The sequence below is a fragment of the Poecilia reticulata genome, linkage group LG17 (genome assembly GCF_000633615.1).
Source record: "Poecilia reticulata strain Guanapo linkage group LG17, Guppy_female_1.0+MT, whole genome shotgun sequence".
Lineage (NCBI taxonomy): Eukaryota > Metazoa > Chordata > Actinopteri > Cyprinodontiformes > Poeciliidae > Poecilia > Poecilia reticulata.
The window spans coordinates 1,106,778-1,132,866 of NC_024347.1; the positions used below are offsets into that span (position 1 = coordinate 1,106,778).

Here is a 26,089-nt window from a genome sequence, read left to right on the forward strand (position 1 = left end):
TTTTTTTTGGACATCCGTGTAACATGGAGCTGGTGATAAACTTGTGATGTCACCAAACCAGCACTGACATTCCACCGAAAATCAGCGTCTATGATCAGCACTGCCAGTTGCTCTCGTTCTTCATTGGAAAAGACTGCAACAAACAACAGGGACTAGACAAACCAGATCCTCCGCTCTCTAATACAACGTAAGCTTTATTTTTTGCCGGTAAAACAACAGCTTATCTGCTTTATTTTTATAGAGTTAGTGTAGTTTTTTGGGGGCATACACAGTACTAGGCTATATATATTATTCACTATGTCAATATTGCGAATGAGCGCTAAAAAAATGTCCATTATGTATGTTAAATTTTAGTGTGCTGCCCAAAGCGCCTGTCTACAACTAATATGTTACGTATTGTTTTTGAAAATAACATTCGCTTGTAATAACCGTTTATCTTCAGCAGAACTTAATAAGGATGAAAATAAATTAGTATCAAAATGAAAACTGAAAAGCGACTGTGGATTTTACTAAAGGGAAAAAATTGTTACCTAAAGTTAAAAAAAAAATAAATAAATAAAATACATGTAGTTGATCAACAATTAAACCATAAGAAATCCTCACCATAAAGTTTATTAAATAGTGTTAATTTTCACCAAATACCCTTCCACTGATTGCTTACATATTTCGTTATTATAATATAGGCAAGTTGGCTGGTTGCTGACTAATGATTACTGGACCTAAAGTGGTTTTTTTAAGACAGAATACGGTTTGACTTCCAGTAAACTTTGGACAGCATGAAGCAACAGAGCAGCGTGGCACTTACGTAACCCTGGCTGCTTCCACTCCTACCTCATAACCCTTAGACACTAATCTCATCTAATTTATCTTAAGGCTTTTATCAGTGGTTCTACAACCATGATATTTACCTGAACTGAGAGAAAACTTATCTAAACTATTTACATGGTAAATGTGAAACTAATGTATCCTTGTAAGCTAGGATAAACTGTGTGCGCAAACAGGTTTATTTGCATGTATTAGTTTATGTGTGGTTGGTAACGGGGTATTGCATTTACACTGAGAAAATATGCAAATACTACTTTTTATTATGTGTGGTTTTCTCTTGGTGAAATGTCTGAAATAAATGTATCATCATCATCAAAAACTACAGATAAGTGGAGTGCAGCATATTTTGAGAAACCCAAAAAGGAACTGAAATGGATGACAGTGAACCAGGAACAATTGTGGGTGGGATTACAATAAATTTGAAAAGTTAATTTACTTTAGAAATTGAATTCACGTCATATATGTATTCGATACACTCAGTGATACATCCCACAAGGTTTTTTCTGTTTTTATTTTTATAATCGTGACTTGGAGCTATCAAAAACTGAAGTTCATTACATTGAAATTTTAAATCTTAAATTCCATTGAAAAGGAGATTTTTAAGACAGAAATGACTTGTTATGGCTATCCTAATTCTTGCACATCCGTGAGGAAAACTGCTGACACGAATGTCATCCAACAATCAGTAAGTGTACGCCAAGAATGATCAAAGATTAGCTGGCTGCTCCTGGAGCATATTAGTGGAAAGTTGAGTGAAAGGAAAAGTGCCATACCTGGACTAAGGAGAAACAGTCCAGATGACCTCTGGACAACTGGGCTGTTCTACAGAGGTCCAAAGTTCTCGTTTCGTATCATATGAAGGTAAACACCCTGATTTCCATTTTATTTGGAAATCAGGGAGAGTCTGGAGGATGAGTGGAGAGGCACAGAATCCAAGCTGCTTGGGGTCCGATGTGAAGTTTCTATAGTCAGTGATGATTAGAGAAGCCATGGCGATAGTGATTCCACTGTGTTGATAAAACACAGTGTAATCACTGTGTTTTATCAAGTCTATCTATCTGGAAAACCTAGAACTTTTTATGCTTCCTTCTACTGGCAAGTTTCATTGAGATGCTGATTTTATTGTCCAGCAGAACTTGCCAATATTCCACTGCCCACTTTAATGGTCATCCTGTGTTTTGATCTTGCTTGCCAGCTGACCTGACCTAAACCCGTATAGCATCTATGGCAGTAGTTCTTAACCTGGGTTCGATCGAAGCCCAGGGGTTCGATGAGTCGGTCTCAGGGGTTCGACGGAGCCTCTGCCGCGGAGGTAAAGACACACTTGTGTAAAGTTGTGATAACGCCCCGCTTTGCCATCACTTGCTGCAAAGGATCACGTTACATTGCTTAGCCAATCAGAGCTGCGGAGGAGCCCTGATTGAAGGAGTTCCTCTCTCAGCATGGATTTGAACTTGTGTCTTTATTTACTTCAGCAAAGCTCATCGTTTTTACCAAATTCTGTAGCTTTCGGTGTACTTCTAAATCTGCTCCGTATCGCATCTTTTCGGTGTTGGTACTGCCTCTAGTGGCGTGGGGGTGGTAACACAACTAATATAATTACATTACTAAATCAGAATACTGGAAAGTCTTTATTATTAGTTTTTCATTCTTTTAAGAATGTAGAGCTAATTAAATGACCTAAACAAGACCTTAAAGTGGTTCCAGTTTCTCTCAATGACCAACCTGTTGAAACTGTGGCAAATTTTAAATACCTTGAGCCAGCTCAACTTTGCTGAAAACACTGACTATATCTTGAGGAATTGTTCTCAGAGACTCTACCTTTTAAGAAGACTTGGTGAGCTTGAGGTGACCCAACAAGATTCTGTCTTGAATTTGGGGGGGAAATCATATTTTATTTATCACTACAGAAGGGTTCAGTGAGTGCGCATATGAAACTGGTGAGTTCGGTACCTCAAAAAAGGTTAAGAACCACTGATCTATGGGTAATTGTCAATAATTGTCAAGAGGAACATGAGCGACACCAGACCCAGCAATGTAGATAAGCTGAAGGCCACTATTAAAGCAACCTAGGCTTCCCAAATACCTCAGCAGAATCACAGACTGATTGCCTACATGCAACGCAGCATTGATGACATACTTGGACATAGTTTTCAGTAATCTGAGATTTCGATATTGGTTGTATGTCATATTCTAATTTTGTAAGAAATTAAATCCTGGATTTCTGCAATCTGGAAACATTAAAATGAACAAAAATAAGTACATAAAACATATCACTCTCTGTGTCAAGTGAATCTGCAGTATATCACTTTGTGACTTGAAATCAGTTTGCAGTAATTGATTGAAATGCATCTATATTTACCCTGAATTTACCCAGGAACACCAGAAGAACTTTGATAATTGATGAGCTAACTCCATGCTAACACCATCTACTAATTAATACACCGATTTAACAAGTGACTGTTTTATCTGGTCGTACTCCCATTACCCTATCTGCTATTCAAAAAAAGCTCAAGACTTTAGCGTACACTATTTCATCCATCACCCTATTTCCATTGATTTTAGTTCTGATAAACTAAAATGATGAACTTAAGTCAATTAACTCTTACAAACTATGACTGATCAAACCAACGCAACTCTACACAACCTCCAATTGGCTTTTGGATCGGATAACGACATTCCTCTACAGTAGCCTATTGATTGACAGAAAATTTCTTGAAATTGTCAATTATCAAAGCAGCTAGAATGTCGTACATTTGAGTGGGGTGTATGAACTGACTCATGGTTGGTACAAAACATTTTGTGATGACGTCTGTTCTATACCTCAAAGAGTTTGCCACTAAGTAATCAAAATGGCAAATGTCCAAATGTGGTACTTGTCAGAAAAGGTTGGAGAACCATTGGCTTATGTTGCAAATGTACCTCCTGCAGGCCAAGATGTCCCTCTCTGGCTGGGTGTGTGTAGTTACTGGTGCCTCCAGGGGCATCGGCAGGGGAATTGCGCTCCAGCTGTCTGAGGCCGGAGCTACTGTCTACATCACAGGACGGCAAGAGAAAACCCTCAAACAAACTGCTGCTGAGGTGAACTTTAAACCTTTCTTTGTCTTAAATGAAATCAGATTACTTTGCTTTTGCACAATACGTTGTATTTTTCTGACGCCCTTAATTATAATGTAGGTGACTGAGAGAGGTGGGAAGGGCATTCCAGTGATCTGTGATTCTACAAAAGTGGAAGACATCAAGGCACTGTTTGGAAGGATCAAACAAGAGCAGGATGGCAGACTGGACATCTTGGTGAACAATGCCTACGCTGGAGTTCAGGTTTGTATCATTAAAACACCTGATTCTATCCTTCAAATGCATGCCGCAACAGCGGGAGTATACAAGTGTCATGTCTTGAATAATGCTGTGAATAAGTGAAGGATAGAATCAAGCTTAACACACAGACCATGATCACGAGAAAACCATCAAGAAATGAACTTGTGATCTCGAGAAAACCATTGGAATAACTCCTTATCTTGATAAAACTGTTGGCAAATTAACTTGTGATCTTGAGAAAACCATCTGGAAAAAGTATATGCAGGAAACGTCCGTTCAAAGCTTCCATGTTAAACACAGATTTAAAATAGTAAAAGTGATTTTGGTTGGCTTTCATTTTTTAGGAAAAACAAAAAGTAAATGAATGAACGGAAGTAAAGATTTGAACATAGTGTGTTGACTTTGTGTGTTGTCGTTTCAGGATATTTTTGACAACATGGGTAAGAAGTTCTGGGAAACCGATCCGTCTATTTGGGATTCTGTCAACAACGCAGGCCTGAGGTACTGTTATCTTTCAAACATACTGAATCAATCATATTGTCCCACAGTCTCATCTTGCCCATTTCCTTCTGATCAGCTATAGCTTCAGTTGTTGTTATTTTTGTTGTGTTTTTTTAGGGGGCACTACTTTTTCTCAGTTTATGGATCTCGCTTGATGGTGGCTCAAGGTCATGGGTTTATAGTGACCGTTTCATCTATGGGCGGACTGCATTACCTCTTCAATGTAGCATATGGGGTTGGTAAAGCTGCTGTAAGTTCTTCCACTTGATTCAATTTGGCATCCAGTTTGATATCAAAATGCACAGTTTGTCTTACATCTCATTACTGTCATGAAAACCTGTTTTTGTTTTGTGTTTTTCCAGTGTGACAGACTGGCAGCTGACATGGCGGTTGAGCTGAAAAGCAGAGGAGTGACCTCCATCAGTCTGTGGCCAGGACCGGTACAAACAGAGCTTGTATCGCAGTTAATTATACAGAAAGATGCGCCGCATCTTTCTGTAATGGGTTTGGATCCCAAGGTAGACTACCATTGGATAGCAAGTCTGTCTGCATAAATAGTCCATTTCCAATTCTGTCTTAACTGTTGACTTTGATTTTCCTCAGTATAAAGATGTGTTCGCCAATGGGGAAACTACAGAACTAAGTGGGAAGTGCATCGTCAGCCTGGCTAATGGTAAGTTATCATTAAGGACCTCAAAAATGTATAGAAGTAACTTTTTCTTAATCAGTAAAATGTGATTGAGAACTTTGCATGAGAGTGCAAATATCACCATGTCAGGGTGTGTGATGCTGATTGTCTCCTATCAAAAAGACTGAATGAGGCAATTAAATCAGAAAGTGTTTTGACAAAGTATTTACTCTTATGTTACCATGTTACCCTCCTTGTTTCATGTTTCCCCAGATTTTTTTTTTCGAGTTGAATTGTACAGGACATACATTGAAGGTGGAAGAAAATTATTGATCATTATCAGATTTTTAAGTCTCAAAATCTGGAATTTTAACATAAGCCACTGTAAATTAACATCTTACACAGATCCGTTGTTTTAAAGCTACTTTTGCTTTTGTCTGCTAGATAAAAATCTGATGTCCCTGACTGGGAAGGTGCTCATGACGTGTGACCTGGCCAGACGATATGGCATTAAAGATGTTGATGGTAATACTACTAGCAGTCATATAATCATACAACAATAACCACCTGCCTAGTGGTCATGTTACTCATTTCATCTTGTTAGTCCACAGAGTAAGTAGTCTGCAATAGATCAAAGAAAAATATGTAGTCTTTTTTTTCCCCTTCAGGGCGGGATGTAACAGATTTTACGTCCCTAAAATTCCTCCTGACCCAGGTCCCGTACCTCTCCTGGCTTTCAGCAGTCGTCCCCTCGTTTCTTCGCCTGCCTCGCTTTGTGCTCACACTGGCTAACGGACGCTTCTGATGGGTTCCCTCATCACTCCCCACAACGCCATATATCTATGCTAAATGACTCCATGAATGACAAAAATTTTCCTTTTTTGTTTTTTGGGAAAGAAGTAGTCTTGACTCAGTCAGATCGTAAATAAGGAAATTATTTAATGTCGAAGATGTGCTAAAGTTGTATCAATGAAAAGGTCCACATGAAGTAAGCTTAACATTAGCACCTCAGCCAAAGGTGAACCATCCCAATGAGATTGTAACAACATTAACTGTGCAGTTTAAAGAAGTTCTTTTGAACTAAACACTGAATGTATTTCATTACTGTTGTATGGAAGAAAGAAAAACAGGAACTGGGGTTCCTCTGGGGTGTCAGACATGAGCTCCTTCTACCTGAAGATGCTTGAAGGATAAAAATGAAGTTTAACCCAATCAGCTGAAAAGAAGTGTGATTTTACATTGAAAAAGTTTTAGTGTCATGTTTAGCCTGCACTCATACTTAATTCCTACTTTTACTGTTCTTTTTTTTTCTTGGATGTGCAGGCAGTCATTGTTTGTGCTTGATGTGCTGTTTTTTTTTGGCATGATCTTCTTACGTGTAATGAGCCTTATTTTTCCCTGAGGGGACACTGAGGTGGATGTATGGCTGTAGATAAGCCAGAAAAAACAGCGTCGCCCCTTATCGGTGAAGGAGTGTCATCTCATTTTCTTTGTCTTACAGGTTAAAAATAGGACTACAATAAAAAACCAGTTGGCATTCTGAAATTTCAGCTTGCTTTTTACTTTCCTAAACAGCTAATGTATTTTTCCAACTAAAATGCAATTCAACAAAGGAATTTTTTAAAATCTCCTACTGTTTATTTGTCCTACTCATTTCTGGAAAACAATATATAGAGTTCATAAAGTGTAGGCCAGGTTTTTTTTTTTTTACTACTACGTAAAGCAGCTAGTTGAAGATGTATAATATATGCAGGTTGGAAGACTGCATTAATTACTGTTTGGCAATCAAACATTTAAGTGACGTTTGATTGCTATTGTCTGTTAAAACATTTCTCCCTGCAGACAGATATTTCTTAATAATATATCTGTAGGTTTTTCATCTGTTTTTCTTTGTAGTAAAATAAAGTGTTACAATGTGTTATATGAATTGTAAAAAAAAAAAGTATAGGTCTGTTGTGGGAAATTAGTGAAATTGTGATTTAATTTGGGAAGAGTATAACTTCACATAGGGTCAGGGTTTTTTCCCCTTTAATAGATAAAACAATCTTAAGTAAACCGATTGTAGTGTTCACGAATGTTTTCTCAGTCTTATATTTTTTTAATCTCAATCATGTAACAAAAATTTTGATATAAAGAAATCTGTTAAGAGGGCAAATAGATGTTATAAGACTATTCAAGACGGATTCAACCATCAGAAGACATCCCCCAATACTGTACAAAACTGGCTCAAAAAGAACCGTTCAGTTTAAAAGATGATTCTCAGCGTCATCCCGTCTCTGATGCCACCATAGGTTGCAGCGGGGTAGTTGGTATTGGATCTCTGTAGCGGATTTATTATACTGGCCCGTTCTCCCTCCAATCCACGGCCTGCTCACCCAGACTGGCACACCCACCCAGCCGTCAGCGAGGGGGAGAGTCATGTGGGCCTTCCGGGCTTCCTGGTCCTCAGCTCCGCCTCGCGTTGGTTTGGCCGGACAGGGGGAAACACTTCACAGTTAAAGAACAAAAGCAGCAACGGACCGACCGAGGGGGAGGAACAAACGGCGACTCACATTCAGCCTTTTAATCTCCCGAGTTGGATATTTGTGTCCCTGACCGAGAATTAACCAACGATTGAACTCCTACGACTGGGGACAAACTTGGTTGCGTCGTATCTTTGAATCCCGACCGTAATCCGTCGAGGTGCTTGGTAAAAATAAGACAAGGGTCAGCCAAATAGATGGACGGTATTGTTTCCTCGCTCGGTGCCTCCAACTTCGGTCATATATATCCTAGTAGTGTGGAGTAGGCTCAGTTTTTCTGGTTTACGTGTCACCAGAACGGACCCTGGGGATTAAGGGGTATTTCGGCAATTTCGGTAAGTTTATTTTTATGTTTCACTGAAGCGTGTCTGACGACGAAGTGCGCCTGTGCAGTGTGAAGCGTTTTAGTTAGTACGCCACAAAGAGGGGGGCCAGACTGGACCGCTATTGTTGCTGGCATAGTGGTCAACTTTCACAGCTTTTTATCGAACCCAATTAAACAAAGCGTGAATAAACTATCTTCGTGTGTTACGGAAAAGTGTCGAAACTGAGAAGAGAACCCATGTTCTCACCCTCTGGGATTTAAGTGTGTCACCAATGACTAACACGATGGTTTGTGACCTAATGTTTGTCCCACTCAAAAACATTTCAGCCCAGTTCCCAGCTACTTAAGGTCAGCCGTGGCGTAACCCAGCCTAACGAAATGCGCAATACTCTTATTTGTTCCGAATAAATAACCCCTGAAATAACATTAAAAGTTAAGAGAAGTAGTTCGGATCAACTTTTAGCCACCAGATTTATGTACTTGCTGAATCAAAAGTCGTGCAAAGACTTAAAATGATATTTAAACCTTTAATTACATAGATCTTCTTAACAGTCACGGTAGTATGGCACAACACCTGTTGCTGGATTAGAAAATATACATGCATACATTTTTTTTATTTTTGGATGGCATTAGTTTCAGCATGAACCAGGGCATAGACATGAGTCTGACAAATCCTCCTCCTCCTGCAGGTTTCTGTTGCCATATCTTTTCCTGTGAAGAGGCCTCTCTCATCTCTCAGGACTGAGAAACTTGGAAGTGAAACAAAAGCCTGACCAGCTAGGGTGAGCAAGTAGACAGTGATGGATCCCTTGTAGATTTTCATTCCCTGTGCTCCCACCCCTTTAGGACCAATCCCCCTCAGCTCATGCAAAACAAAAGTCATTCACCACGCTTTGGGGGGAGGGGAGAGCGCGCCTTGACACAGTATACGACTAGTTTTGTAGAGAGTTTGGAATAAGTAGGGGAACAGGCAGAGGGGTGTATTTGTCCGCTAATTAACTTTGAGAATGAAATCAGAACAGAAAGTTTATTTTCTTAACAGATTGTTCTTCTCTGCACTGTGATCTTATCTTTGAAGTGACAGTTTGTAAGAAGAGGTGAACAAAAAAAAAAGGACAACTTTATCATTGTTTGTTTTTCCCTTCTAGATGGCGGAACATATTTTGATAGCCGACATGGCGTCATATACCGAACGCAACGGCAGAGACAGACGACTTGTGGACCTAGATGAGCCTTTTGAAGTGGATATGACGGAGCCAGAGCGTGAAGAAAAGGCAGAGACCAAACGCTCTTCCAAGAAGTTGCGGCACTCCCCCAGCTCAGCAGAAAGCAGTGCCAGTGGCGTGGCTAGTTTCACCACCAACCATAACTCTGTAGTGTGCCTGCCTCTGGTCTCAGAGGGGCTCAAACTGGTATGGACCCAGTCCGATCAGACCCGAGAACTTGACTCAATCCCAGAACTTGTCAATGCCTTTAACTTGTTTCCATACCCATCGTCCAAAGAGGTTAGCACACTGGCTCGGGTCTGTGTGTTGCCACTGGACAAAGTTAAGGTGTGGTTCATGGTGCAGAGGATTAAATATGGTATCAGCTGGTCTTCTGAAGAGATAGAGGAGACAAGGAGGAAGTTGGCTGTGCCTGAGCTTTGTGAGGACTCCGCTGAAACAAACGGAGCCAATTTAAAAACCAAGAGCAAAAACTTAGACGAGGAAAAGGACAGCGATGAGGAGTGTGATCTCATTGGTTTTGTACCTGAAACAAAGATGGCAAAGTGTGAGTCTCCAGATTCACATAAATCCAATCCTCCATGTTTTAGGTCAAGTCTCCCACCTCCTCAGGATTCATATTTCTACCGCTCACCAGCAGACACTCCAGCGACCACAACAGCTGACGTCTCCCCTGACCTCTCAGAGTCCTCTTCGCAACAGTACCGGCACGGGCGCTACAAAAAGTCAAAAGCTCAACTCGCTGCCCTCCGCAAAAGCTTCCTAAGAGAGAACTGGCCCGCAGAGCCTGAGCTCAAGCGTTTGCAGGAAGAAACAGGTCTGAGCCGCAATGACATTCGCAAATGGTTCAGTGACAGTCGTTATCAGCTAAGAGTGGGTCGTGGAAGCCTGGCAGCAGCCCAGACCTTTTCTCACCAGGCTTCTGTTGGGAGTAAACATGAACCACAATCTCAAACTCAGCCTCTTTCACTTACTAACCAAAAATCTCGTCAAGTAAACGGGGTGAAAAGCAATGAGGGAAGCCGGAATAACGGGATCAGAAATTCACATTTCTTTCAGACTTTTCTGTCAAACAGTCTAGAAGCATTTGGGGAAAAGCTCCACGAGCCACAAGCAAATGAAGCTGTAGAAGAACTTTCTGGAGATACTTTCAAAGAGGAGCAAGAAACTGAAGAAGAGCCGCTACAGTTGACCAAGACCTGCAAGATTGAGCCAGAAATTGTAGAGTTAAAGTCTTCTCCTTGCTCTTCCCCCTCTCGCACTCCACCGCCTACCGCCTCCCCCACCAAAACATATTCACACAGAATCCGTGCATCAAAGAAGTCGGTGCATTCAACTAAAGCCAGTCCCTCACAGACAGCCACTTGCTTCTCAGGCGCTTCCACGTCCACGTCCCCTGCACTCACTCCTGCAGGACGTCCCAGAAAGACCAAGGAGCAGTTGGATGTGTTAAAGCAGCACTTTTTGAAGTGCCAGTGGCCCACAAGTGAGGAATACACCGAACTCGTCAAACTCACAGGTTTACCCAGAGCGGATGTTATTCAGTGGTTTGGCGACACTCGCTACGCTGTCAAAAATGGCCAGTTGCGCTGGGTGAAGGGCGTCCGCGAACAGTTTTTGGCAGAACTTGCTGCCCAGCAAAGCGGCAGCGGCCTGTCGAACGGCACTGGAACCTCAACTCGTGGCGGGGGAGGGCGCAAACGAAAACTAAGCAGAGCAAGTACAGATTCTCCCGATATCCAGCCACTAGTATCATATTACCTTACGACGGGCACACTAAATGAAAAAGACCTTGACCTACTATGCAAGAAATCAAGAATGAGCTACCAGCAAGTGCGAGACTGGTTTGCAGCTCAAGAGGTTGGGGAAACTGATGAAGAAATTGTTGTGGCTTAGGACCTTTTCTAAAAAAAAAAAAAAACTTTAAAAAAAAAAACCTGATCTGCCCACCCCGTCACGCACGCACACACACACACACACACCTTTTACACAACAGATGTGATTATTGCTGTGGTTCATGTTGCTTTAATTAAGGCAGGTTTGTAAAATCCAGTCTTCCCTCAACAAGCCCAAAGTGTGGTTTGTGTATTTTTTTTATATAGATATGCTGCATTTCCTGTTTATTCTAATATATTTAGATCCGAATTATATTTCTACTGGCTCTGTTGCTGTAAATAGAACAGTAACCTCTACACTGGGTTGCTATATTTTTGACCTCCTTTTTGTTTAGATATCACTACAGTTGTTTTTTTTCTAATGTATTATATTTGTAGCAGTATAACATAATCAGGTAACTAGCTGTAGATCCAGAAAAAAAACGGCTACACTGACAACCTATTGACTGATCATTCCTTTCTAGCCGTTATATTGTATTCATGAAAAGCACACTGGACTTGCTCCTTTATAATACAACATCTTGCACTTTGGTTTTCCAACCTGCTGCCCCTACGCTAATAACATACTAGTATTTCACAATCTATACTCCTGATTAGTGTCATTATTTTTACTCCGTGCTGTAGAACTTGTTTTAAAACAACAGCACGGTACATCTCATATGTGTAATGCATTTCCAGAACATTTCCTAAATTGCTCGTCACTCTGTAGAGGTGTTTTACTTACCAATTTGAATGCCTTGTCATTTGCATTCTGCAGCATGTTTCTAACAGTAAAGGTTGAACCAGGTTGCGGGAATTACATCATTGCATAGATGGCAGAATTGCTATATTATTAAATGAGCTAGTTAGAATTTAATAGGCATAGGGTGTAATTTTATAGTTTAAAATGTGGGCAGAAGGTGAGTTTTGAAATACAAGCGAAAATGAACCAAAATCCAAAGACTGGTAACATTTCACACAAAGTGACAGAGCAATATAATCGGGGTCATAAGTTCACGTACAGTTGACAATATTTAAGTACTTCTTGTTGATGTCAGCTTTAAACGGAGTTCAACTCTTTGAAAATGTTCGTCCAAAGGTCAAACAGCCAGAAACTTGACAAAGTGGCGCGTATGACTTAAGTTTTTCCTCCTGTCGCTCATGAAAAGGTAATGCAACTGTCATGCTGTTGATGTAAATCTATACATGTAAAGTCTTCAAGGTTATTTTATTTTTAATTTTTTTTTTCCTGTTTGAAAAGAGAAAATCTCATTTGCACAATTGTGTCACTGGAAAATAGTTAAGTGTTTTTGCCATTATAATCAAGTGTACAAAGATTTGTTTGTGTGTGTTATGAATACAGACACCTGTGACGACTTCCTGCTGTGTAAATTTTCTTCTGAAATTGTCCTATAGAAATGACTTTTACTAATGATTGGTTACAATGTGCAGTTAAAGGAAAGTAGACTATTAAAAAATCAAGTCAAAGTTTACATGGAGGTTTTAATCCAGGTGAACAATACGGCAAGGTGTTTCAACATTTGGGGAATACCCCTTCCTTTAGATTAAGGATGTAAAATGCTATTGTTGTTCAGGCTCACGTAAATGGGCATCATGCACATCAAAGGCATTCCCAGCAAGCGTGGCGAGTTATTCACTGTCTGGGTGAGTGTAGTGAGATTCCATTCATAAATGGGAACTGGAAGCCAGGGGTCTGGGTTCTGGGAAGGACACAAATGAACTGACTCATTTCTACGGTGGAAAAATTCTTACCGATAATCACTTGTGACTTGAGGCTTCAAGGCCAAAAGATCCCAGGAAGTTGTAACTTACCTTGTAGGAGTGCTAAAAGATGGTGACGTTCCTTAACGGGAAAAGACGGATAAGTTTTATCTTTTTTTTTTTTTTATCAACATTTGTATGATTGCTGTTGAGTCAATTTTCAGTCACACTCACTGAATTCGTGGAGAGAGCTGTGGCTGGAGACGGAAGCAATGGAGCCCGGAGTCTGATTAAGAGGAAGTAGAATCAAACCCTTTTTATATTTTATGCATCAAAGATTGAAAATGTTCAAGTGTTTGTAAACTTGGGAAATAAATCCAGACTCACAGTGAGAGAAATGCCTCTATCCCTGCTCCACCTCTGAGACTCTCCAGAGCCTACATTACTGAGGCAAAAAGCATTTTAAAGTTTTTTACAACTGCATCTCAGGAAATCTGAACATTACTGAAAAGTTATTTAATTTCATTGCATTAAATAAAAACAGGAAAATGGTATTATATATGTGACATATTACAATTGTTTTTTTGTTGTAAATGATTTGACTTGCAGCTAATGAAAACTCCAAAATCAATTTTTCAAACAATTTGAATATTGCGGAGCCTTGTAAAAATAGATTTCTTAAAATAAAGTGGACAGATTGATGATTGCTAAACCACATGTTGAAGGCCATAATGTAATATCTCTATGTTAAATAGCCTCCATTGGTCCTTTACATAGTATTTATTTTCAGCAAACTATAATCATCAAAATTAACTAGCAAGTATTGAAATTAAATTCAAAAATACTTCAATAACCCCAAAGGGAATGGACTGAATTACTAAAATGACATTCTAAAAGGTACATCTCAAAATATTGTAGCAATGTTAAATAGTTCAATATTTTTTGTCATTTCAGAAAGTGAAACTGTTGTCTTTATAACACATAGAATGAAATGTTTCAAATCGTCATTTTCATGCCTCTCTCTTACATATGATGAAAACCCAAAAATTCAGTTTCTTAGAAAGTTATATTGTGAAATGTCAGGCTTGTGAAGTTTCTTTGCAATTAATACTTAGTTGGGTCTCCTTTTAAATTAAAACTTTCTGCTGTTTTTCATCAGTGCAATTTTGTGTATTTCTATGTCAGTGGATATCTTCTTGTAAGTCTTCATGTTGATAGATTCCCAATTTTCTTTTGTGGTGAATAATATAAACAAGGACTCTTTCTCTCCATGGCCTACATAAGATGCTTGCAGCCCATTTGTAGGATTCATCTATGCGTAGCGGCTCTTGATATTCTGACTCTAGCTGTAGTCCACTTCTTCCCCAAATTCTTGAATGGATTTTTCCTGATAAATCCTCCCACGGCTACGGTTCTCCATGCTGGTGGTGCGCCGTTTCCTACCGCGCGTTCTCCTTCCACTCAACCTTCTGAGAATATGTTTGAATACAGTTCTCTTGTCCACTACTCACACAGTTTGGGAGTCAATTTAAAAGCTTGGGAAATCTTTGCAGATGTTTTGCATTAATTAGTTGATTGGGGTTGTAACACCTTGAGTTTCCAATATTGGATTTTTCACAATACTTCAAATTTTCAAAGACAATGAATTTTGGGTTTTCATAATGTTTGAGCCATAATCATCAAAATTACAAGAATTAAAGGCTAGACTATATTTTTTGTTCATTTACATTTGTATTATTTTGGTTACCTAGCAACAACCTATTAAGGTTTAAGGTTTTCCCACCATGTCTCATCCCACCATGTCTCATAACTTCATAAACAAAAAAAAGTACGACTCAAGAGGAAATTGTGGATAAAACAGGAGTGGTCTTGTCGCCAGTTTGGTAGTGTTCTGGATATTTAAAACAAAAAAGCTAATCAATATTTATCCATATTGAGTGACATGAAACGCTTGCATCCATATTGTCCCACCCTAGTTCTATGTAATAAAATCTATAGAAAACACAATTTCCACTTTCTGAAATCGGACACAAAACATATTGACATTCATCATCATATTCTCATTTTTATAGATGCATCTGTACAATAAGCAATTATGAGAATTAAAAAAAAAAAACCTACCTCAATGCTCTTGATCTAGGAGTAACTGTTAATAAAAAACAGACATCACACCATTTTAATTGTTAAAACACAGGAACTGACACCAACCCTGAACATGTTCTGAGCTTTAATCATTGGGTTTACCTGGTGAGGTAACGCCAACCGGGAGCGAAACCCTCTGAGCGCTGCGGTTCGGAAAACGTCACGGAATGATTTTGACGTCTAATAACTCAGTTTGTGATCATAAACGCAAAGATGCTTACCCAGTAGTTTGGAACTGTCCAGGAGAAACCTGTGGCACAAAAGAAGAAAGTTAAGCCTGTTTAAAAATTCAACAAGGGGAAAGGACACTTTTTTTTTTTTTTTAAGCACTTGCCCTCCTTTGAGAGAGTGGCTTTTTCAGTTCGGCGGTTTCTCTTTGCAGCTCCAACAGCTGCTTCTTCAACTCTCCGTTCTCTCTTTTCAGCTCTGACAGCTGCTTCTTCAGCTCACCGTTCTCTCTCTTCAGCTCTGACAGTTGCCTTGTGATAAGAGCAGCAGGAGGAAATAAGAGTCACAGTCTCAACTTTTGCTTTATTTTATTTGATTCGACTTTGCACAGCTACTGTGTAGCAACGTGAAAACCACCTGTGACCTTGTTGAGAAACCTCTCCCAGAAGCCTCTCCAGTTCAGCGGATTTGTTCTTAAAGTGAACCATGACTCTCTCCATCTGCTTCTGCTGGAAAATGGCAATCTGTGGAGTGTGAAAACTCCTCAGTGACCAATGAAAGTGTCTCCAAGATGTCAGAGGATGCATAAATAGGACAGACCTGCGATATGTTTTCCATCCTTGCCTGGATGAGCTTTCCAGGGTCCATGAAAAACACCTTTTCCTGTGGCTTCATCTGAAATGAAAAAAAAAAAAAAAGTCTTCCAATGTGAGTTGAGATGATGTCCAATCATAACCTGCAATGAATCTATGTCAAACTCACCAACCTGATCAGTGATGGGCAGATAACTGCAGGCCACCCCACACGTACTGCACTGCTCTGATGGATTTAACAAACCCAGCAGACATCAAAAAAAATAATGAAGTCAATCTGCTGAAAGCCGTGTTGGATGAAATTAACGAAATCCTCACTTGATTTAATGCAAGCTTCGCAGGAGATGTGGCCGCAGCTCGACACAGCGAAATTCGACCCGTTTTTCTTGAAGCAGTGGTTGCAGTGGAACCAGTCCATCTTTGACTTCTAGCGTCTCTTAGATCAAGAACAGATTTTATCGCCAGGCGAAACTCGKCCACGTTTTGTGACGTTAAAACCACGAGCTTCAATGTAATTATATTGGGTTTACTGAAACAGATAAAAGCAACATAGTGCAAAACAATCAGCAAAAAGAAGACGGTAGATGACTTTCTCTACTTTATTTAAAAGTGTAGTGTTTTGTCGAAATACATTTTTCTGCAACAAGACTTGCAAACCTGTTTTTGAAGGTCTCTACGAGCTTCACACATCTACAGATGCAACCCTTTTTCTACCATTCTTTGCGCAATAGTTCAAGCTCAGTCAGCCTGGATGGAGAGTGTATCATTAAGCACTACTTTGCCCAGGTGTTTCACATAAGATCCAGAGAAAATATATTAGAGATTTTGGTTGTAGTGGCAAAATGTGTAAAGCTTCAAGGGGTAATAATAGTGTGCTGTTTCAGAGATCCACATTAAACTCTTTTTCAGTTAAGTCTACTGGGTCTGTGTTGTCAAGAGGTTCAACATTTTATCCAAAAAACAAAAAACTAAAAATGTTGATTAAATAATGGAAATCCTGTTTCAATAAACAGGCAGCAACAAAAATTGGAATATAGGTTTCTGTAACATTTTCAATCGAGGACAATTGGGGGTAGGATTTAATAAGCTTAGGCTTCTTCCTACTGGATATGAAAGTTTGGGGTTTTTTATGTTTGATTGTCATAGGGGTCGGGGGTTTGTTCTTGTTTTCTTATTCATTTTTTTTTCTCACACATTTTACTGGTTTGAAATAAAGGTTATCAGGTTATTGCCATGCTGAAATATTTCCTAAATGGGTGAATCAGCTTCAAGCACCTGTTATACACGCATTTTATTTTTCTAGACCACTAAATCTAATGAAACAAGTCTTTGAAGCAAAACTTCACCACCAATTAAAATCTATTAAAAAAAGATTAGTAAAATTCTAAGGGCTTGGTTTGATAATACCTTGTATTACTGTTTTTTTATATTTTTTTTTTAAATGAATGCCCTCCCAACCCCAGAAATGAGTCTTGAGAGTCCCAAAGTATTTTTTTAATCAAACACCATAGTACTTTGTATGTCTACAAAGAAAACTTGAGACATTTTTAAATTTGTAGTTTTTTTTCTGAGCATAATCAGTATGTAGCTGTTGGATGATAATATAACAAGCTCACATTTACAATGACATAACAGGAGCTACTGACTTCTATGCGCAAGTCATTTGTGTGATGGATGATTGCAAAGAAATATATTTTTTCTTGTGAATGTATTTGCAGAAATTATTCTCTTTATAAATGACAAAATTTTTTGAAAGAACAGATTGCTTGGGAAAAACTAACTTAACAAAGCCTAGAACTTATGATCTGTGTGTTTACATAAGTACATAGAAATTTACCGGGATAAGAGGAGCTTCTGTGGGATGGTAACCAAATGTAGCTCCAGCCCAGCGGTCCACGGTCTCCTACATCCGGCCCTGGCTATCCTACATTAACATTTTTTAAAAACATGCGGCAGTTAAGGTTGAGTCATTTATATAAACTGTTACTGAATCAAAATTAAATTAAGAATTTATGTTTCCAGCGTTGCCATAAGGTAACTCATCCTGAGGACGTCACCACCTCAAAATAGCTGGTAAGCTAGTTAGCTTAAATAATTAGCAGTTTATTAGCGGGGGAAACTGAACTGTGAGTTCCTAAACAGCAGCTTGTTAAAATAAAGTTCATCCACCTTACTTTTTGTCCAGGAAAAGCCTGCTTCCGTATATTATTAAGCTTACCGAAATTCAATTTTAAGAATCCGCCTCGAAGTTTCTTAACTCCACTTTGATTGGTCCAGTGACGTAGCAAGCTCAAATCGTGGAACTTCCGGTGCCGTCAGCTACTACAGTATAGTAAAGGCCGGGGGCAGATTGAATAAGTTAATTTAGAACAAATAAGTTGCATATTTTGGGTCATCCGTCTGATTCTGTGGCAAATGCCATGGCTTTGTGGCATTCATCACAAAAGATGCCACTGATTTGTTTGAAAAATATTTAATCTGCCACCGGAAGTGCCACAATTTGAGTTTGGCCCTGCTGGAGATCTAAGGCACCGAATTCCTAATTCACAGGATTCTAGGCTAAATTAAGATTTGTCCTTAAACTGTTCATATTTAATGTACATTTTTCCATCTAAAGATTTGTAATGCACAATCATGGATTAGAGCAGGAAATCTGGTGTTTATACAACTCCCGTTTACATGTGCATCTTATGCCAATAAGCTGGAATGTGGCCTAAATGTCCAACATTCAGCTTAAAGTGAAAATGTTCAATTGTACACTTTAGTTTTCCCCATAGTTGCCACACATCTTGGAATATCAGATTCTTTCACATGTGTTAGAAAAGCCTTTTCCAACATCTTGGTCTTAGTGTTCTCAGGTCAAAGTCCCATCTAGTTATGCTTATGGAGAACATTAGTGTAAACCTTCTACATAAAAGCCATTTTACCCCCCCCCCCTCAAAAAAATAAAATAAAAACAGAAAGGTATGGGCAAGAGGACTGTTAGTCAACTTGACTATTGTATCCTTCCTAGTTTTGGTGTCAAACTTTAATCCAAACTTTATAAGTTAATACAAAGAGACTTTTCCTCATTTGTAATGCATTTATAAATTCCACATTTCTTCAAGGACTCTCCAGAAGTTCCAGCCAGAGCATCACGTTAAGCCAGGTCAGTAATGACAAGTGGACCAATCACTGCCTTCTGGAACAAACCATTATCTAAAGAACAGAGTTGGGTTAGTACACACAAGACAGTGTTTTTTTTTTTTTTTTTTAAAGACTAAATCATACCCGCTCCTGGGCTTCTTGCTCTTCTGGTCTTGCAGGAGGAGTCACAGCAGTCACATATGCTGCTATACATAGGGTTATCCAGCAATTCCCAACTGAAAACAAAAGGCACACGATTCAGCTAGAGCTTCAGGATAACTCAACAGCAAGGTGACGCCTTTATCTTTTACCCGTGACCCTTCACATAATGACAGGCCTTCTTGGTGCTGTCAAGACCATTGGGATCCCAAGCAAACATGGTGCAGTGGATGTATACCTAAGAGACACCTGTCAGACCCCATTCACAACCAACAAGCCAGCCACGTAAAGAAACAAGTTACCTCTTGTCCAAGCTCAAACCTAAATGCCTGAAGCGATAGCTGGAGTTCTGAGGCCTTCTGTCTTTGTTCAAATTTTGAGCGGGTGATTTTACTGTCTACAAGACACCTGCAAGTTAGAAGAGTAAGTTGAGTCCCAAATAAGGGGTAATATAAAATCCTTGCATATACAAGGTTAATCGAAGTACCCCTTATTGGCAATTATGGTATAAGTTTCAACAGCAGTCTCAAGGTCTGATGTGGTTGCAGCAACACATTCTTCAAGCAGAATCAGCAAGGGTTGATGGGCTGCTTCCACCACACTAGCCATGATGGGGATCATGGAACCCAGGGGAAAGGTAGACGTTTCAGCAGGGCCTGAAAAGTCAGCTGAGAAAAAAAAATAAAAATCTTAATAAATAAAATCTCACCAAAACAGCTTTCAGTTTGACTTGTGGATGAACATCAGTCATTGACATGAGGGTTAGAACCTACCATTCATGAGTTCAATATGGAACAGCAAGTCCTCTACTCCATATGTAGAGGACACCGGATCATAGAGCTTTGGGTACCAGTCTTTGGGCCTGAAGACAAGTTCGTTTAGTCTTCAAGTACAGATAAGTTTCAAATTTAGTCACCCAACTCTTACCTTTGATATGAACAGACCACCGGAAGAGTAAAAGGAAGCACATAAGAGCCAGGAGACGACATGTAGAACAGGTCATTGGTGTAGTTCAGTTCATTGCCAGAGACCTTTTAAAAAGAGAGTCAAAATGCAATATGAATAGTTTGACATGCTTCATTTGGGCAGGGATCTCTTGCTCACCAGCCTCCTGAAGTTGCAGTTGTCAAGTTCCACATTGAAGACCACCTCCCGTGGCGTAAAGGTGGTGGGGAAGCAGCTACCAAGACGAAACAGTGATGTATCAGCCTGGGATCTGCTGTCTGACCAAACCAGGGTCACGTACTCCGGCCCACAGTCCAGTTTCAACTCTGGACAGGATAAAGGACGAGTCTGTAAAAAGGCTAGAAAAACAGTATGTGGAAAAAAAAATATCTATATGTTAGCACCATTACCTGCAGCAGCCAACCCAACAGCCACCAACCAGAGAAGGAGCTCATGATGCCAAAAGAAAGCCATCGAGACTGAATGCTGAGGAGTTGTCCCAGCTGTGCTTTTATTCTCACTGACTGTTGCAGTTCAGTCAAGGAAATTACTTTCACCTGGTGGCTGTTAGCAGCAGTCAGTCATAGACCATTAATTGGTGTAATTGCAGCAAGGCTCTAATTCAAATCTCCCAAAAGATCCATCCATCCATTTTCTTACACCCTTGTCCCTCAGTGGGGTCGGCAGGGGTGCTGGTGCCTATCTCCAGCTAGCGTACCGGGCGAGAGGCGGGGTTCACCCTGGACAGGTTGCCAGTCTGTCGCAGGGCAACACAGAGACACACAGGACAAACAACCATGCACACACACACTCACACCTAGGGGCAATTTGGAGAGGCCGATTAACCTGACAGTCATGTTTTTGGACTGTGGGAGGAAACCGGAGTACCCAGAGAAAACCCACATATGCACAGGGAGAACATGCAAACTTCCCAAAAGATCCAAATAATCAAATGTATCATTTTATGGTAAGGAGAAGGAAGTAAAAGCATTCATATGGGTTATGTGGTGTTGATAATTTCTTTACCATATTACCTTCACAGATGTATACTGTTGTTTATAATGACTTAGGATATTACTTTGTCATAGATTAAGGGTTCCAAAACCTTCAAGGACAAATCATGTATTCTAAGTTCTAAAATGTCTAAATTTTCAACCAACTTCCTACTCGTTTTACTTTTTTCCTGTTCCATTTAGCTTTTTTATTTATATTATGAGAAAAAGCAAATGTCTATGTGTTCATTTATGAAACACATGAATAAAAAGTGTGACTAGAAAATGTGGGGTCTAGAAATCCAAGTATCAGTTTGACCACTTGGGATTCTACTTGTACAGTTAATAACTACCGTGTCCTTGCAGTAAGACGATCCTCAGTGTGAATCTTGGCCAGAGTTTCTCTACATCCAGTTTGCATGTTCTTCCCATGTATGCATAGGTTCTTCTCGAGTACTCAGGCTTCCTTCGAAGTCCAAAAATACTGGGTCAATTGATCTCTCCAAGTAGCCGTTGGGTATCTGTGTGTGTGAATTCCCTGTGATAAATTGACTAAATATCCATGCTCTATTCAATACATTAATCCCCAAAGATAGACACTGAAATCATCTTTGTCAAATAACTTTAAGGTAAATGATAAAACTTCAAAATGGCAAGCCACATCTAATATTTTTCTTTGAGAAAACAAAAAAGTGAAATATTTATGCCATATTACTCAAAGCAGCATTTAAATAAGATTTCTATGAAACTTTTTTAGAAAACACTGTCCATTCCTGGGAAAAGAGAGTCAAAAGCAGTTTTACTGGTTGTGTTCAAGTCGCCTTTGCTTTAATGTGTTGCTCCAAAGACTGGTCACTGACTTTTTTTCTTCCCCGCTGTATTGGATAATTACCTCCAGTCAATACAGAAGCAATTCCAATCTCTTAGAACCACAGCAGGTACATAAAAGACCAATTATGACATCAAATTTGTTACTCATTTCAGAAAGTGAAATTTGCAGGACTATTTCTTGTAACATGACTTACAGAAAAAATTACATAAGAAAAAAAAAAGGATATTTTAAACAATGACAGGCTTCTGAATGCAGCATAGCATGGAGGTGACAAACCTGTGCTTTTTGCTGAAGTAAAACAGAAGTCCAGATTAGTTTGATAGTCGCCTTCTAGTCATGTTTAGTTTTGATGTCTCATCTTTAATACACCAAATATAGAGTTCAAGTTGCTGGTCAAACAATATAATTTGAACTTTTGGTACTGCAAGTATGGGAAGTCCTGCTGAAAAGGAAAGTAGTCCCGAAACATTTCCTTAAAGACTGTACTTTAGAACACAGAGGACATTGGATCCTGGCGGGAGCGGGGGTTCAGTTTCACTTCAGGACCTTGATTTCCAAATGAAAGGCAAGCTTTTATCTGAAAACTTTGTCACTCAACTTCATTTCAGTCCAGATAAAGTGCTCCTAATCTATGCTGTGGCACTTCAGGCTCACTCCAGGTCTTATAGAACATTGCTACTACAAGTTAGGGTTTGACCCAAAGCTAATACAAATGGTCAGAGGAAAAATGAGAGAAAAAAAAAAATATATATATATATATATATATATATTCTGGATTTCAATCCATGAAAAAGTCCGTGTTCCACTGACAGAGAAATATTTAGTTTTCATATAGCGGTTTAAAATTTTAAGCTAATCTAGTGAAGTTTATTGCACATGTTCACCCATAAAAAAAAAAAAGATGAAAAAGGGTCAAAATTAGAACAGGGTTTATTTCACAACTCCCCTTTCAAATTAAACAGCATCAAGTCAGGCAATGACAGGTTCTTAAAAAAAAAAAAACTCCAAAAATACTGATGTCCAGAGTCTTGTAAATCAAGAGTGCCACAGGCTGCACCTTAGAGTTCAGCTTCAACTTAAATTTCCTGCAAATAGACAATTGCATTTGTAATGAGACACACATTGGTGCAAAGCTTGGATACAGAAACTTCACAACCCCCGCACTCCCACCTGTATCAGTCTCAGGCAGTGAAGAATTTATCAGAGAGGCTGGCTGGTCGACTATGATGATGGGTCCCAACACAGAATTGAAGTGCACGCTGTGAGGCTCTAAAACGAGAAAATCAGGAGAGGCAAGCTATACAGCAAGGCTATTGGGCGGGGGGAACAAAAAAGAAACACACCCCACTTACCCCAGCTTGTTGCCCTTTTGGTGCGAGGACTACAAGAGTTTTCGCAGCAGTTGCAGAGCGAGCTCCGAGCAGGGTCATCAAGCAGCTCCCACCTGATGAGCACAACAGTTTTAAGCACCTCGTCCTTAGAAACCGTGAGAGATTTGGCAACATACAACTTCTGTACATGTAGTTACCTCCCATCTTTCACATGGCAAGCCTTCCTGCGTTTATCAAAATCCCCATCCCACACGATTAGATTGCAGTGAATGTATACCTGGGAATCGCGAGAACAGTTAGTTCACAAATTGGGAAAAATCTGAGCAATTTAACTCTAGACTCACCTCTCCTCCCATGCCAAACTCAAATGACTGGAGATAGAGAATTATGGCAGATGAATGGTACCGAGGAAGGAACAGTGAGCTTCCCCTTTTACTTTCTAGCAGACACCTAGTAGTATCAAACTCAAGTCAGCAACATGTCCGGTGACCATTTAAAAAAAAAAAAAAAAAATTTAATAAAGTTTGACACCTACCCATGATTGCCAACAATGGGATAAAGTTGGTTGCCAGGTTCCAGCTCTGGGGTTGAGGCCGCAACGCACTCATCCATGAGCAGCACCAGCGGCTGATGGGACTTCTGCTCCACAGCTGCCCAGATTGGTAGGAATGAGCCGAGGGGAATCACATTTGTCTTTGAGACGGCCGTTAATTGCTCTTTGAGGGGTGGAGGTGAAGAATACAAGTTAATCAGCCCAGAATCTAGCCACGATTTTACCTGGCAGGAGAACTTACCATTCAGGAGAGCCATATGAAAGACCAGCTTACTGCGTCCCTCAGAAACACCTGAGCCAGGATTCAGGAACTGGGGGATTCTTCCGTCAGGTCTGAAACAAGTGAAGACTCAACACCATACCTTGGTCTTTTAATCATACTGTAGTAAACCAAATTACTACCGTTTCTGGACACATTGGATGGGATACTTAAAGGCAACAGGCTTCGGTTTTGCTTGTGGCCTGAAGCTCAGCTCGTTTTGATATATTATGCGTTTTCCCTTCAGCTGCAGACAGAAATAACCAGTTAGTGGCGAACATTGCGAGCAGATTAATCGACTGAAAGCGTTATGGAGACACCTTACCTGCTTGGTAAACTTGCAATCATAGAATTTGTAGTTAAAATGTGCCAATCCCTCTCCGGTGGGCAGAACTTTCCACGATGACGGCATGCAGCTTCCAAGGAAGAATCGAGCTGCGAATGGGACGAACTGGGGGGCTACCCTCCATGTCACTCGCACAGAGTCTTTTGCACAGACCACTTTGATATCTGCGGATAAAGTACCAGGATGATTTCATGACCACAAAAAGCACACATACCTGCTAAACATCGACACGGATGTACGAGGCAAATACCTGGATCAGCAACAGCTGTTGCTAAGAGAGCCAAGACCACAAAACCTAGACAGAAATGAGCTACCATGACTAATGGATCTCGGACACAACCAGACTGATACTTTTTATCCACCTTTCAGTTAATTAGCTGAGTGGAGAACATCCGTGCGAAGGCGGGACAGCTATTTATCAGAGTGTTGTGTTCACGGTCCCCAGGAAGAATGGGAGTTGACATGAATACATATTTAAATTAAGAAAAAAAAAATCATTTCATTTCATTTTTAGTAGAAACAAAGGTGTGCTATTGTGTTGTTTAGAGTGTGCTTTTTTTTTTTTTTTAGAGATGAACAAAAATAAATGAACACAACTTTAAATTTATTAATATAGTAAACCTATTCACTGTTAATAACTTCAATGTTATTTTCAAATGAAGTGAAATGAAATGTTTACACACACACACACACACACACACACACACACACACACACACACACACACACACACACACACACANTTTTTTTTTTTTGTAAAACTGTAGTTTGCGTCAATGCATCACCTTGTCTGTGGGCTCGATGTCGATCTCTATTTCCTTTCCAGTCAGGGTCTGAAAGTGGGAACGTTAACAGCATAGGTGAGATTGGATCGGATCAACCTGAAAGCTGTTCCAAAATCACCCTGATGACATTTATAACTATAACACTTGTGATTTTTTTAAAACGTCAACAGAAAAATATATTTAGCTTTTTTTATATATATGTAGGCATAATTTAGACTCAGTTTTTTCCCCCAACTTACACTTAAACGTTGTGACTGTATCATACATGTACATATCGTCACCTTTCTAAAAAATAGCATATATATATATATATATATATATATGCTTTTTTTTTGTTGTTGTTTTGAAAGAAAGTGATGGTGATATTTTATTTTTTTCCCAAAAATCCCTTTTGGTAAAAAAATTTAATTACGTTACGATGGTGACGATATGTTAGTGTCATAAGATTACCAATAAACCTGAAATTTTAAGAATTGGATGGTTTTTAATCTTCAGAAACCCACCGACTGCTATATAAAGGAATATGTAAAAACATTCATACCCTTTTGAAAAGTCCTGTGGTGACTTGTAAGGCTCAAAGTTAACTGGAATTTGTCCCAAAAAATTACTTGATCTATAAAACTACAGAAACGATAAAAACGTAGTTGTTTAGGGAACATGTCTGTCAGTCAGCAACCAGAATAAATCTAGGGTTTTGACATGAACACCCCAAAATACATAGTATGGCTTGTACAGGAACTCCCGAGTCAAAAGTTGTTTTCCCCCTGCTTTGACTCATGATTTTATTTTTTGAAAAAACTTCGAGAGCAGTAAGTTAAGCAACCAAAATGATACATTAACCTTACTACCAGTCTTCTGAGCATACGTCTGAGCACAATCAGAGTAATGGGTTGGATACATCACCGGAGAAGAAATAA

The 26,089-nt window shown here is 39.5% G+C and overlaps 5 protein-coding genes across 6 annotated transcripts; 2 read left to right on the plus strand and 3 right to left on the minus strand.

The window, feature by feature from the left end:
* On the plus strand, positions 1–6,822 carry dhrs1 (dehydrogenase/reductase (SDR family) member 1). The gene is made up of 9 exons (XM_008432978.2): positions 1–187; positions 3,757–3,906; positions 4,003–4,146; positions 4,565–4,644; positions 4,762–4,894; positions 5,007–5,162; positions 5,248–5,317; positions 5,717–5,797; positions 5,941–6,822. Exons 2-9 carry the CDS (start codon positions 3,763–3,765, stop codon positions 6,075–6,077), a joined length of 945 nt encoding a protein of 314 aa, XP_008431200.1. The 5' UTR covers positions 1–187; positions 3,757–3,762; the 3' UTR covers positions 6,078–6,822.
* Positions 6,823–7,636: 814 nt separating this feature from the next.
* homeza (homeobox and leucine zipper encoding a) lies at positions 7,637–12,599 on the plus strand. Of its 2 annotated transcripts, XM_008432979.2 has the most exons (3): positions 7,638–8,129; positions 8,809–8,901; positions 9,268–12,599. In XM_008432979.2, exon 3 carries the CDS (start codon positions 9,268–9,270, stop codon positions 11,239–11,241), a length of 1,974 nt encoding a protein of 657 aa, XP_008431201.1. In that variant the 5' UTR covers positions 7,638–8,129; positions 8,809–8,901; the 3' UTR covers positions 11,242–12,599. The 2 variants fall into 2 exon arrangements, with proteins under 2 accessions (XP_008431202.1, XP_008431201.1); XM_008432980.2 differs by lacking the exon at positions 8,809–8,901 and having other exon boundaries at positions 7,637–8,129.
* Positions 12,600–12,702: 103 nt separating this feature from the next.
* On the minus strand, positions 12,703–18,215 carry LOC103478886 (RING finger protein 212B). Its single transcript, XM_017310198.1, is given in 14 exon segments — positions 12,703–12,940; positions 13,053–13,083; positions 13,176–13,227; positions 13,329–13,386; positions 15,063–15,087; positions 15,186–15,226; positions 15,305–15,333; positions 15,418–15,562; positions 15,669–15,830; positions 15,832–15,926; positions 16,018–16,070; positions 16,163–16,373; positions 17,682–17,768; positions 18,063–18,215. Coding segments are annotated over 12 exon segments (858 nt in total). The 5' UTR covers positions 16,263–16,373; positions 17,682–17,768; positions 18,063–18,215; the 3' UTR covers positions 12,703–12,873.
* A 635-nt stretch (positions 18,216–18,850) lies between these two features.
* On the minus strand, positions 18,851–20,591 carry LOC103478887 (uncharacterized). The gene is made up of 9 exons (XM_008432982.1): positions 20,485–20,591; positions 20,234–20,400; positions 20,057–20,160; positions 19,903–19,991; positions 19,617–19,797; positions 19,432–19,537; positions 19,282–19,367; positions 19,115–19,206; positions 18,851–19,042 (listed from the first exon to the last, which is right to left on the minus strand). Exons 1-9 carry the CDS (start codon positions 20,546–20,548, stop codon positions 18,984–18,986), a joined length of 948 nt encoding a protein of 315 aa, XP_008431204.1. The 5' UTR covers positions 20,549–20,591; the 3' UTR covers positions 18,851–18,983.
* Positions 20,592–22,810: 2,219 nt separating this feature from the next.
* Positions 22,811–24,764, minus strand: LOC103478888 (zona pellucida sperm-binding protein 3-like). Its single transcript, XM_008432983.2, has 10 exons — positions 24,638–24,764; positions 24,367–24,551; positions 24,185–24,288; positions 24,024–24,115; positions 23,765–23,945; positions 23,574–23,679; positions 23,427–23,506; positions 23,251–23,342; positions 23,069–23,167; positions 22,811–22,983 (listed from the first exon to the last, which is right to left on the minus strand). The coding sequence occupies exons 1-10, from the start codon at positions 24,702–24,704 to the stop codon at positions 22,970–22,972; spliced, it is 1,020 nt and encodes a 339-aa protein (XP_008431205.1). The 5' UTR covers positions 24,705–24,764; the 3' UTR covers positions 22,811–22,969.
* Positions 24,765–26,089: the final 1,325 nt, after the last annotated feature.